Below are 13491 nucleotides of genomic sequence, written 5' to 3' on the forward strand. Positions count from 1 at the left end.
TCATTTCTTTTAGACTTTTATATTTAGTACTGTATATGTTTTAAAAATATTCCCTTATAATGGTCTGGATCTTTTGGGTGTCTGTTGTGATGTTCGTTGATTTGGATTTTTTCTTTCTTTCTTTTGGTTAACTGGACTAAGGGTCTGTCTATCTTGTTTAGCTTTTCAAAGAACCAGCTCTTAGATTCATTGATTCTTTGTATTGTTTTCTTTGTTTCTATTTCATTAATTTCTGCTCTGATTTTTGTTATTTCTTCTCTTCTGCCTGGTTTGGGTTTCACTTGTTCTTACCTTTCCAGTGCCTTCAGTTGCAGTGTTAGGTCATATATTTGGGCTCTTTCCAATTTTTAATGTAGGCTCTTAGAGCTATAAACTTCCCTAGGACTGCTTTTAATGTGTCCTAGAGGTTGTGTTGTATGGTATTGTCTTTTTCGTCAAATTCCAGGAATTCTTTTATTTCTTTCTTAATTTCTTCTTTGACCCACTCATTGTTTAGGAGTGTGTTGTTCAATCACCACGAGTTTGTGTAGTGACTAGAGCTTTGTCCAGTGTTGATTTTGAGCTTTATTGCTTTGTGGTCCAATAGAATGCATGGAATTTTTTCAGTTTTTTGGTGTTTGTTGAGGTTTGTTTTGTGGTCCTGTATGTGGTCAATTTGAAAAAGTTCCATGAGGTGCTGAGTAGAAAGTGTATTCTTTGGTGTTTGGGTGGAATAATCAAAAGATGTCTGTTAGGTCCATTTGATGTATGGTATCATTTAATTCAGATGTCTCTCTGTTTATTCTTTGTCCAGTTGACCTGTCTAATGGAGACTGTGGGGAAATTAAAGTCCCCTACTCTTACTGAATTGGGGTAAATCTGTGTCTTAAAGTCCTGTAGTGTTGTTTTTATGAATTTGGGTGCACCAGAATTTGGTGCATATATGTTAAGGATTGTAATATCTTCTTGGTTAACTGTTCCTTTGATCAGAATGAAGTGACCTTCCTTATTTCTCCTGATTAGTTTTACTTTGAAGTCCATTTTGTCAGATACTAGAATTGCAACCCCTGCTTGTTTCTTAGTGCCATTTGCTTGGAATATTCTTTTGCATCCTTTTACCTTAAGGTAGTGCCTGTCCTTGAAGGTGAGATGTGTTTCTTGCAGACAGCAAAGAGGTGGATTTTGTTTCTTAATCCATTCACTTAGCCTGTGTGTTTTGATGGGGGAGTTCAGTCCATTGATATTTAAGGTTATTACTGAAAGGTGTGTATTGGTTGTTGTCATTTCGATTACTGTTTGGTTTCTCTGTGTAATTTTGTTTCCTAGATTATATCTTTATTTTCTTTTGTTGTCCCTGGGGTATAGTCGTTTTTCTCTCTGCTCTCTGTATTGCTTCAAGTATTCTTTGGAGGGCTGGTTTTGTGGACATGTATTCTTTCATGCTATTTATGTCATGGAAGATTTTTCTTTCTCAACTATAATAGACATTTTTGCTGGGTATAGAATTCTGGGCTGGCATCTATTGTCATGTAGAACTGGAAATACCTTGGTCCAGGCTCTTTTGGATTTCATAGTTTGCATTGCTAAGTCAGCTGTAATCCTGATGGGCTTTCCTTTTATGTGACTTGTTTTTCTTTTGCTGCTTTCAGTGTTCTCTCTTTGTTCTGTACATTTAGGGTTTTTACTATGATATGTTTGGTTCTAGGTGGTGTTCTTTTCGGTGTTCTGTGCGCTTCCTGTATTTGTATGGGGATGTCTTTCCTTAATTTTGGGAAATTCTCTTCTACAATCCTGTTTAAGATCCGAAATTAACCTGAAATTATCCTTCCTCTCTTCCTATGATCTGAAGATTTGGTCTTTTCATGGTGTCCCACATCTCTCTTGCGTATTCCATTCCTGCGTTTTTAAAAATTTTCCATAGGCTTTGCTTGAGTGGTCCAATTCTTCAACTTTATCCTCCAGTGTTGATATTTTGTTTTCCATTTCATTCATTCAAGAGGTGAGGCTTTTCCCTGTTGTTTCAAGTTGGCTTATTGAGTTTTGCACTTCCTTCTTCGTTTCTGCTTGAGCTTTCTTCAATGTTTCTATTTCTTTTGTGAATTCATTCAGAAGTTTATCCCTAACTTCTTTTAGCTCTTTGATTTGTTTGTTCATGTGTTCTTTAAATTCATTGAATTCCTTGATCGTGTTTATGATTGTTCTTTTAAATTCAGTGTCCTGGGTTATCTCTAGGGGGTTCTCCTTGTAGAACTCTTTTACAGGATTGGTAGGGTTTGATGGTGACATAGTGATTTGGCTTTCCATATTTTTATTCTTTCATTGTGGTTTTGGCATGTGAATTTCTTTTGTTGTTTATGATTCTGATATGAGAATTAAGTTGAAGTATGCTTCTGTTTGTATTATCTGGGTGCCTAGATCCTTTCTTTATTGGTTATGTAAAGCTGGTTGGTACAGGGTTCAGGTTCTCTCAGGTTTAATTTGGAGGGAATTGATGGCTTCAGATCCGCTATTCAGGAGTACCCACAGAAAACCAATTCAGGTTCTAGTCAGGTACACTCAGGCTTCCTTCACCATGTGGGGGCAGGATCCTGGTGCTCTCAGGCAGTCCCTGTGTTCTCAACCCTATGCCAGAGAGAAGCCAGATGGAGGCCAGAACACTACTCTCCCTGGTGGTCTGCTGAGATCAGAGCCACTACACCTACACTGATGGAGGTCCGAACCTACCCTCTCAGGCTGTCTGCTAGGATCTCTGCCTTAGCCTACCAAATCCAGATCTGCCCTGGGGCCTTGGGAGGGGCCTCACAAAACCCCAAGTAGGGGGATGGGTATGGCACAATTAGGGGAAGCTCACCACCACATGGAGGCAGGATCTGGGGGCTCTCAGGGAGTCCCCTGGGTTCTCAGGCCCTCTGCTAGATGGAGGCCAGATGGATGCCAGAACCTACCTCAATTTTTTTTGAGCTCAGAATTTTATGAAAACTGGATTTAGTCAAATAAATTTGAGTATTCTGGAAGTGTACTCAGGGTCTTTGATAAACTTAGGCCCTTCATTTAAGGGCTAGGAAAATCAAGATAAAGGAAGAAACTCCTGTGAGCAATGTAAATAATGAGAGGATTTTTGGAGTCATCATATTCAAGAGATTTAGCTCTTTGAGATGCTAACAGGATGATAGTCATGTGTCAGGTAGATTCACAACCACTGGAGTCTTGCACATGATTAACTAATATTCAATAGAAGGCTGAATAAAAGAAGAAAATGAATGTCTATACTTGAGTTCCCCATAATACCTCCAGGCTAATTTTCAGGATAGACTCACTGTGCAATCTTTAGAAAAATATTTTGTTTATTATTATTTTTTTCTTTATGTGTATGAGTGTATTGCCTGCATATGTGTAAGTGCACCTGTGTTGTGCAATAGCTGTGGAGGTCGGAAAAGGGTGTCGAATTCCCTAGAGCTAGAGTTAGGGCACTTGTTAGCCTCTGTATGAGTGCTGGGAACCAAACCTGGGTCCTCTGCAAGAGTAGCCTGTGCTCTTAACCATTGAGCCATCTCTCCAGTCCCTCACTGTGTAGTCTTTAATAACCTACATGTACAGAAAGAATTTCTTTGGGGAAATAATTCTTTTGTGGACCTAGAAAGTACTTTTTGTCTGAACCTTTTTTAAAATTCCAACTTAGCTTTGAAATCCCTAAATTACTGGCAGTTTTGGAGGTAAGTAAATATTATCTATAAATAATTTTATCAATTAACTTGTTGAAGGAATTATAGAAAAATACCAATCATTATCAGTTAGATAATGAATGTAGGTTTATTTCAAACAGAGGAAAATATAGCTACTAATAACCTATTTTAGTAGTTGTGCTTCTTAGGCAGAGTGATGAATTTTAACACTTTGTTGCATCTAAACAAGGCTTGTTCTTGTTCTCTGCCTTTGTTTCCAGATGGTCACCCAGCTTGAAGCCCAAATATCTGAGCTTGTGGAACAGTTGGGAAATGAGTCTGAATTTCACCAGAAAGCTCTGCAGAGAGCTCATGAGGCAGAAAAAAAGTTGGAAACTCTACAGGATCAGCTGAATCACCTGGAGGGAGAGCTGGTTTCTGGAGATGTTTTGCGAGACAACTTGAATTTTGAGAAACAAAAAGTAATAACTGGAGGGCATGTCCATTGGTGCAAGCATCTGTCATGGGCTAAAATTTTACTTGGAAATATTCCTGAACCTTACAGTCCTTAGTCTGATCATGTCTTGTATTATGAGCAAATATGAAGGAATAAGTCTCTTCCTATTATTTAGAGCTCTTTTGGTTCAAATCAATACAATTAAACTCAGTAGATGTTTATTAAATGCCTATTTCAAATGAACAGAAGGTTTGAGGTAACTGAAGTATGGATGATGCATAGTTTAAAAGGTCCATCGTTTAATAAAAGAGACATTCAGCCAACTTGTTATACCCTAGACTATATATATTATAGTAGTTGTGTTGCATTGATTAAAATATTGTAGGCATTTCTGGATAAAGAGAAGACTTTATAATAGAAGAACTAGTTAAAGTCATCTGTGCAGGGTAAGTAGGATTAGAGTGGGGAGAAGGGATAGGTGTTGTAGGCGAAACAGTATAAACAGGGGCATGAAGTCTTGTAAGTACTAGATTCAGTACAGAGTGGTTAATCCTACAGGATGGAACATGACATTCTCAGTTGGGCTATGATAAAGAGAAGAGTAGGGTGGCTTGGATTCTGAAGATTCTTTTTTCTATAGAACATAATGATTGTGAGCATTGTGGTTTCATCACTTGCTGCCTAATGACGTCTTCATTAACAATAGACTGCACATATCATCTTGGTCCTATATGATCATGGTGGGGTGGGGAGAGCAGAGGTCATGAAAGATACTCTTTGGTTTTTTTTTTTTTGGTCTTTTTGAGACAGGATTTCCCTGTAGCCCCAGCTGGCCTGGAACTCACTATGTAGACCAGGCTGGCCTCAAACTCACAGAGATCCACCAGCCTCTGCCTCCCAAGCGCTGGGATTAAAGGTTTGCACCACCACACCTGGCTTGAAAGATAATCTTATATGAAAAAAGTATAATCTGGAAACTCAGTCCTTTTCATTCTCCTGTATGTAAGGCAGAATTGGGAGTGGCCGGACATGGTGCTGGCTCACACCTGTAATCCAAGCAGTTGGAAGGTTGAGGCAGGAAGATTGCTGCAAGTTTGAGGCCAGCCTGGGCTACATAGTGAGTTCCAGTACAGACTGGAATAAAAAAATGAGACCACATCCCAAAAAGAACAAAGCAAAGCAAAGCAAAACAACTAAACAGGTGGGATGGCATTCCAGGAAGAGCAGACTGCAAGAACAAAGCAGGATGGCCTGGGGAACAAACAAGAGATGGGAACTTGGCATATGATGATTGATGAGGACAGAGATGTGAGATGCACCAGACGCAGGCAGGAGTAACGGAGCAGGGTCGGCAGAACTATGCAGGCGTCACCCTAAGGGCAAGGGCAAACTACAGATGCCATCCTATGGGTAAGAGGCAGCCACAGATGCCATCCTATGGGCAAAGGAGGTCATAGATGATGCTATCCTATGGGCAAAGGGAAGCCATAGATGATGCCATCCTAGGGGTAAGGGAAAGCCATAGAAGGCTTTTGAATAAGAGGATGTTTATTATCAAGTGAATTTGGCTTGGAGAGTCTGGAGGCCAGAGATAGGGAGTCCAGGTGGGGGATTTAATCAACAATCTAGATCAGAAGAAAATATGGGTTTGGAGGAAGTAGTCGTTTTGTGAATGAAGATGAAAGTTACATTTGAGGAATGTGAAATGGGCTGCTGAGTCTAGAGACAGCCACATTCAAGGTTGGAACAGCACTCCTCTGGCTTCTTTGGCACATGGCACTAGACGGAGCTGTTTTGAGAGAATGTCCTCCCCACCTTCAGCTGAGGAGAACTGTCTAGAACAGCTTGATACCACTTCTCTTGGTAGTCTTTCCCGAGACTTACCTCTCCCTCCCCCATGCTCCCAGCAGCATGGACCTGCCTTGGTCGCAACATATTTCCCTCACTGATCTGTCCCCAGATTTCTGAAGCCAGAAGAAACCGATGTTTTCTCCTCCTGTTTCTGCAGGGCCTAACTTAAGTCAATAAAGATTATTTGAATTATAGAAGAAATACACTGAAGGCAAGATTTTCAAGTTGGTTGATTTCCCTTCTCTCCATAAATATGTGTCATTAATCTCAATTGAAATTATGCTGGAATAACTCCCAATTATGAAAACCAATTATATAAGCTAATTCTGTTCACAATGAGTTTTATACTGATGAAGGCAGTTGGGGCAGGATCATGTAGAGCTGAAAGGCAAAATTGTACAGAGATTAAATGCTAGTCATAATCCAGGTTTGCAATCTAGAGTAGCGTCCACAATCTCTTACTCATGTGAAACCATGATTCACATGAATAAAACATGCAGCAGCAGTCCTTTTATTTCTATGAAGTTAAAGGTTTCCAAGCCAGTAGGGCATGCTTGTAATCCTGGGAGGCTGAGGGAGGAGGACTGTGAATTCGAGGACACCTGGGCTACATATTAAGTTCAAAGCCAGCCTGGGATACATAGTGAGAACCTGCCTTAAAATAAAAAAAAGCTAGACCATGAGAAAATAGTTTATACTTGTGTGTGTGTGTGTGTGTGTGTGTATTTGCTTACTTGAATGCAGGTGCCCTCAGAGGCCAGAAGGTGTTGGATCCCTTGAAGCTAGAGTTACAGGTAATTGTGAGCCACCTGACATTGGGTACTGGGAACTGAACTTGAATCTTCTGCAAGAGAAGTAACATGCTTTTAGCTGCTGGGCCATCTGTCTAGCCCCCTTAACTGTAATCTTATGTGGCCTAGCTCAAATCTTTGGGAGAGACACTTCCTCTATGGGGCCTTGGCTTGCTTCCATATCAATTCCTTCTTGTCTATTGTAGGTCCGCGAATGTAAATTGGACTGGCCACACATAGAAACAGATTAAAGGGCTATTACTTCTTCCACTTAAAATATAAGTAATATTGGCTAGGTCACATTTGGGTACAGATTAGAGATTAAATAAAACTCCAGGGGCTGGAGAGATGGTTTAGGAGTTAAGAGCACTGGCTACTCTTGCAGAGGACCCAGGATCGGTTCCCAGCACCCACATGGTGTCTACCAACTGCCTGTAACTCCAGTTCCAGGGGATCCACCACCTTCTTCTGACTTCTGCAAGCATTGCACAACATGGATGCACTTACATACATGCAGGCAAAACACTGACACACATTAAAAAAAAAAAAAAAAACTCTGACGGGAGATTGACCAGGGCACAGAGAACTGATGAAGTAATGACACAGGATTAGAAAGTACCTGTGGTATCGAAACACAACATAACTTGCAGCATTGTGGTGGCTGTGACGTATAAAGAAGAGAGTAAATTGTATTTATCTGTACGCTACTTAACAAAATTGGAAAATACATACTTACAGATAATTCATCCTGATGACTAAAATATAGATAATCCCAGACTTTAAGCAGATACGCTTAAATGACAGGAAATTATACTTATTTCAATGTCTAATTGCCTCAAAGTGCCAGATGCATGGGAAGTTACTGCAATGAGAAGGAAATATCAGAGTTAGAACCCCAACCCCACAATTACAGTATAGAAAGCTCATGGATTGTCGCACTCATGCAGCAGGCACTTAGCGTTATTTTGTGTCTGAGCATGCTCAGATGACCCACAGCTGCCAAATGCAGGAAGACCTTTAAGCCATTTTGGAAGTTTAGTTTGTTAAAATATGGACTGTGACTTCTTCCATTCAGCTCTGTTTTAGGGTGTTGTTAAACTAACTGTGATGTATTAAGCACTTTATAAAGCATTTTCAAAGCTCCTCTCTCTCTCTCTCTCTCTCTCTCTCTCTCTCTCTCTCTCTGTAGACCAATGGTTGACATCATATGTCTTCCTCAGTTGCTCTCCATCTTATATTTTGAGACAGGGTCTCTCATTAAACCTGGCACTCCCCAGTTTGGCTAGTCTAGCTGGTCAGCATTCCCCAGGGATCCTCCTGCCTCTGCCTTCAGAGCGCTGGCATTATGGACACAGTCAGTGTCTGACTTTTTTTAAATTCAAATATGGGTCCTGGGGATCGAACTCAGATCTTCATGCTATGCAGCAAGCACTTTACCAACTGAGCCACCTCTCCAGCCCTTCTAAGGCGTTTTAACTTAAAAAAATTGTCCAAATATTGTTCAACTTTTGCATGTATGAAGAACTTTGATTTTAAAGTAATCTCTAGGTGCTAGGATGGCCTGGGATGAGCAGGTTTCAGCTGACTTTTATCAAGATGGGATGGGAGTAGGGGCTCAGATGGGTGTGTGATATTAAACTGAATATTAAGGTTACTGGCCAGGACAGTCAAGAATGTTTGGACAGGGAGATACCAGGGAATTGGTAAGTGGTTTGAACATTCACTACCAAATCTTGGAGTTGGTGTACAGGCTCCAGGTTGTGTTTAAAGGAAGCCACCTGTAAGCTTGTGGGACGAGAAGGATCGGAGACTACATATGAACTTCTGCATCCCATTTTCATTTTTGTTTCTGGGTTTAGTATCTGAAGTTTCTGGATCAGCTTTCAGAGAAAATGAAATTGGGCCAGATGGCTGCTGAACTTGGCTTTGATATGCGTCTGGATGTAGTTTTAGCTCGCACAGAGCAGCTGGTCCGCCTTGAGAGCAACACCGTCATTGAAAACAAGACCATTGCCCACAATTTACAGAGAAAGGTAGGCAATATTGCACTTAGTAGTACCGAGAAAAAGGAACGTTTGGAAAGGGCAAATGTTGAAAAGAATTTATTCCCAGTATGGTTACCAGTGTGGTTAAGAAACAGAGAATAAAAATATGTATTTGGAAATGCAGTCAGTTCCAGGTCTGAAGATTTTGATGAGTAGATCTATCACCCAAGGTTATATTTCACTGTGAATTACGTGGCCCCCCAAAACAACGGCTTAAATGAGTCAAAATTGTTTCCTTTCACACGTTATTTTTTGGAGACATTTAGGCAGCTGTGAACTGTTAGGACAGGTTTCCTCCATTTAGTCTTCAAGGAACCAGGCCCATCTCAGCCTCTGAATTGCTCATCCCTATGATGATCTTACAGTCATGGTTCAAAATAGCGACTAAACCCACTGTATCTGTGTTCCATGTAGAAGGTTGGAGAAGGAAGGGAAGAAGAGGGAGAAAGAAATTGCAAGTGATGTCTTTTGAAGAAGATGCCCGGAAGGTACTAGGTGAACTTGTGTTTGAACACTTAGTGTGCTCAAATGGCCAAACCTGCTGTGAGGGTTACCTGCAAACAGAGCTGTTATATCTCAGTTCCTGCTTCTTTGAGAGAGGAGGAAAGCTGGGGGAATCTAGCAGTCTTGGCATGCGTCAGCTCTATTGCACCAGAAAGTACAGGGAGAAAGGCTCTCTTTTCATTCATTCGAAGGAAGAGTTAGAAATAGTTTAGAGCAAATGAATGAATGAATGGATGAAAGGGATAAAGTATAATTAGTAATTATATAATTATTGGCGTTGGAGAGAGAAGAAGGAAAACACAGATGCATTCTTGTAATAGTTCTTAAGAAAACCCTAGTGTAGAGGCTGTGTAATGAGCCACATCTGGGGCCCCAGTTGGGCTCCACCAGGCTGTGTAACCTTTGATGAATTACATACCTCTCTGTCTGTTTCCTCATATTAAGATGGGATGATGCATGCCCCAGAAGACTGTTAACATTAATAAACAGCATTCTTGAACTCTTACAGAAGATGCTCTGTTGTCATTTGGCCCCTTCCTCAGTTTACTGTATCTGGAGGAATATTTTGTGAAAGAAAACAGAAAACTTGACCACCACCAGGGACATTGAACCGAATGACAATTCTTTCCTAAGCTCTCCCCTGATAATTGATTTCCTTTCTTAATACCAAATACCAGTCCTTCTTAAGAATTACATCAGTATTAAAATTACCCATGTATAGAACTTATCAGTGGATATGTGTAATAGAATGCAATTTGTCATAAAATGGTTTAAGAAAAGGAATTGGGGGTAGGCAAGATGGCTCAATGGGTAAAGGTGCTTGCTGTTGCCAAACCCAAACTTCACAACCTGAGTTTGATCCCTGGGACCCACATGGTAGAAGGAGAGAACTGACTCCCACAAGTTTTTCTCTGACCTCCACACACATGCTGTGGCATGCATATGCCCCACCAAAATGAAATTAATAAACATTGGATGGTCTCATACCCATTTGAATATGTTCAGCACTAATTGAACTCTGTGGGATGGTGAAGGTGATGGTGATGATGATAATAATAGAATACATGAAGTCAGGAGGGACACAGTTTGGTGGATCATGGCGGAAGTTGGAAGGAGGTCGTAGGGGACAGTTAATAAAATCAAAACACATTGTATACATGTATGACATTTTCAAAGAATAAATTAAAATATTATTTAAACAACTTTTAAAAGGGAGTTGTTAGAGAAATATTAGAATGTTAAAGAGGAATCCGAGTGTGGAAAGTTGTCACTGACAGGCAAGAAACTCAAAGTAGCTTTTCAGGAAGTGCTTCCACCTCACAACACTTCAAATCCTGAGCATGTTTTAAGTGCGGGAGGTAACAGTCTTTGTCTTGGGCATTTGATAACTCCACTTGATTTCTACTCTCAGTCTTTGTGACCCATGAAAGAGGGGTCTGGATTTAATACCCACCCACTAAAGTGACAGGCGGAGCTCAGGAGGCGTCCCTCTTGGCTATTTTCTACAAATCACTCTGATTTCCTTCATCAGTTTGATTGACAGTGTAAGTGATGTTCAAAGGCCCTTGCTCTCTGGTTGGTTGGAGGATCTTATGGGCCAGGCATATCACAGACCTCAAAGAGGTAAAATCTTCTTGAAGTTTGTTGCTAAGATTTGAAGGATGGAGACAAAGCTTACTTAATAGCCTCCTTGGTGCATCCTCCTGTAAGACTGTATCAGCCCTCATCCTGGGAGCCATTCAGCCCAGGTACTCAAATTAGCTTGGGCAGATTTGCAGTACTGACATGGACCCTATCTTGTTTCAGAAGACACCAATGTAGGGATTGTGGCCATTAAGTACTGGAGAGAATTTTGTCTGTGTCTTATATTCTGCTCTGGATAAGCCCCTTTTATTAGTCTTAAAAGTACTTTTACATTTTATTATGATGCACAGCATATTGGAGAAGCAGCGGTGGTGGGCTGACTTCTTTGTACGTTTTCTGTGGCTCTTTTGCCCTTTGCTTTGTAGCCACAAAATTAATTCTCGGAAAAATCTTGAATAAAAAAATGTAATCAGGGAAAGGATGGTTTACAAATGAGTCTTATTGGAGTGTAGATAAAAGTTAGCATTTAAAAAAAATCAACAACACCCACCCCACAAAAAAAAGTTAGCATTATCTGAGTATTTCATTTATTTTTACTGACCAATTATTTTTTTAAAAATCCCTGTTTGTGGGGTTGGAGAGATGGCTCAGCGGTTAAGAGCACCGACTGCTCTTGCAGAGGACCCATGTTCAGTTCCCAGCACCCACATGGAGGCTACGAACCGTCCTTAACTCCAGTTCCAGGGGAATCCGAAGCCCTCTTCTGATCTCCGTGGCATTGCACGACACGGGTGCACTCACATACATGCAGGCAATACACTCATGCACATAAAATTAAAAAAAATCCCTGTTTGTATTATACCAGCTAAAGACTCAGAAAGAACGACTGGAAAGCAAAGAACTACATACGAACCTCCTCCGACAGAAAATCGCCCAGCTTCAGGCAGAGAAGCAGATGTGCACTGCCCTGGAGGTGGAGCACGGCGAGGCCCAGCTCACCATCAGGAAGTTGGAGAAGAAGGTGGAAAGGATGCAGAAGGAGCTGAGTGTGTGTCGAGAATGTAACACTGAGCTCAAAGCCAAACTGGCCGACACCAATGAGCTTAAGGCAAGTGTGTAACTGCATTCCCTTGTCTTCTGCCAATTCACATCTATGTATGTGCAGAAGAGTCATGGCCCTGGGGCTGCAGAGATAGCACTGACTGCTCTTGCAGAGGACCGGGCTCAATTCCCAGCACTCACATGGCAGCTAACAACTGGCTATAACTTCCATTCCAGGGGATCCAATGCTCTCTTCGGGCCTCTGCAGGCTTTGCATGCATGGTGCACTTACATACATGTTAAAACACTCATACACATAAAAATAAAAAAATAAAAAAATTAAAGATTGAGAGCCCTAAGTTGGGTGTGGTGGTGTGTGCATGTAATCCCAGCACCTGGGATGTGGAAGCAGGAGAATCAGGAGTTCAAGTTCACCCTTGGCTACATAGAGAATCTGAGGCCAGTGTGGGCTACATGGGCCATCTCAAAAAGAAAGAGAAAGGAAAAAAAAGGGCCGGCAAGATGGCTCAGTCAGTAAAGAACTTTGCTGTCAAGATGAAGACCTGAGTTCTATCCCCAGAGCTCACATAGTGGAAGGGGAGAACCAGCTGACCTCCACACATACCTATACACATACAAACACATGCATAATAAATAAATGTAATAAAAAATTTTAAAGAATGACAGCCTTATAGTACACACACCAAAAAAAAAAAAAGATCCAAAGAAAGTTCCTCTGACTTTTTAGGGCTGTGGGAAAAGTACAAAATTTATAAGACTGTTTATCAATTTAGTGTCTCTTCAATATTTGAAGGGGAGCCATTGCTGCTGCTATGGGAAGAATCAAAGAGGGGTGATGTCAAGGACAGAAAATAAAAACATTTCATGTGTGTGCGAGTGTACATGCTCATGTGCACCTGTGCCTGTGGAAGCTGGAAGTTGACTTCAGGGCTGTTCTTCTGGTGTAGCCCACCTTGCTTTTTGAGACAGGGCCTTTTCTTGGCCTGAAGCTTATTGAATAGGCTAGGCTGGCTGACCAGTGAGCCCCAGGGATCCGCCTGTCTCCACCTCCCCAGTGCTGGGAATACAAGCATTTGCAAACACGAAAGCTATCATTTTTTTTTTTTTTTAACCTGGGTTCTGGAGATCAAATTCAAGTCCTTATGCTTACACAACAAGCACTTTACCATCTGTGCCATCTCCTTAGACCTCTGAGAATAAAAACATCTCTTCAAGGTGTAAATGACTATGGAATGAGGGCAGAATGAGGGATTTGTGAGACATGAGTTTGTTTAAGGGGAAATGAGAAAGCAGGTGCTATGTGGATCGTGAAGCGTCCACTCTAGAAAGAGCCAGCAGAAGCGGGCAGTGGGGTGTGCACAGTGCCTGGACTCAGGATGTCTGACTTCTAGTGAGTGTAGAGAAGAGAGAAATGAAAACTTTAAGGACTTCAAGAAAAATATTTAAATGTAATACATGTGTGCCTTTGCAACAGCGTGTTGCTTAATGCACCTGTGTTCTGGGTAGCTGTGGTACCACAAACACAACAGGTACCATGTGGCCCTGTGTAGACAAGT

General features: G+C 41.2%; 1 protein-coding gene across 1 annotated transcript in view; it reads left to right on the forward strand.

The window, feature by feature from the left end:
* The window catches only part of Ccdc170 (coiled-coil domain containing 170), a 90393-nt gene that overhangs the window by 61432 nt on the left and 15470 nt on the right, over positions 1 to 13491 (forward strand). The window contains exons 7-9 of the mRNA XM_008847749.1: positions 3923 to 4123; positions 8600 to 8773; positions 11739 to 11981. Coding sequence (XP_008845971.1) covers positions 3923 to 4123; positions 8600 to 8773; positions 11739 to 11981 — 618 coding nt within the window. The remainder of the gene's footprint in view (positions 1 to 3922; positions 4124 to 8599; positions 8774 to 11738; positions 11982 to 13491) is intronic.

This window comes from Nannospalax galili, unplaced genomic scaffold (assembly GCF_000622305.1).
Source record: "Nannospalax galili isolate Female #2095 unplaced genomic scaffold, S.galili_v1.0 scaffold563, whole genome shotgun sequence".
Classification (NCBI taxonomy): domain Eukaryota; kingdom Metazoa; phylum Chordata; class Mammalia; order Rodentia; family Spalacidae; genus Nannospalax; species Nannospalax galili.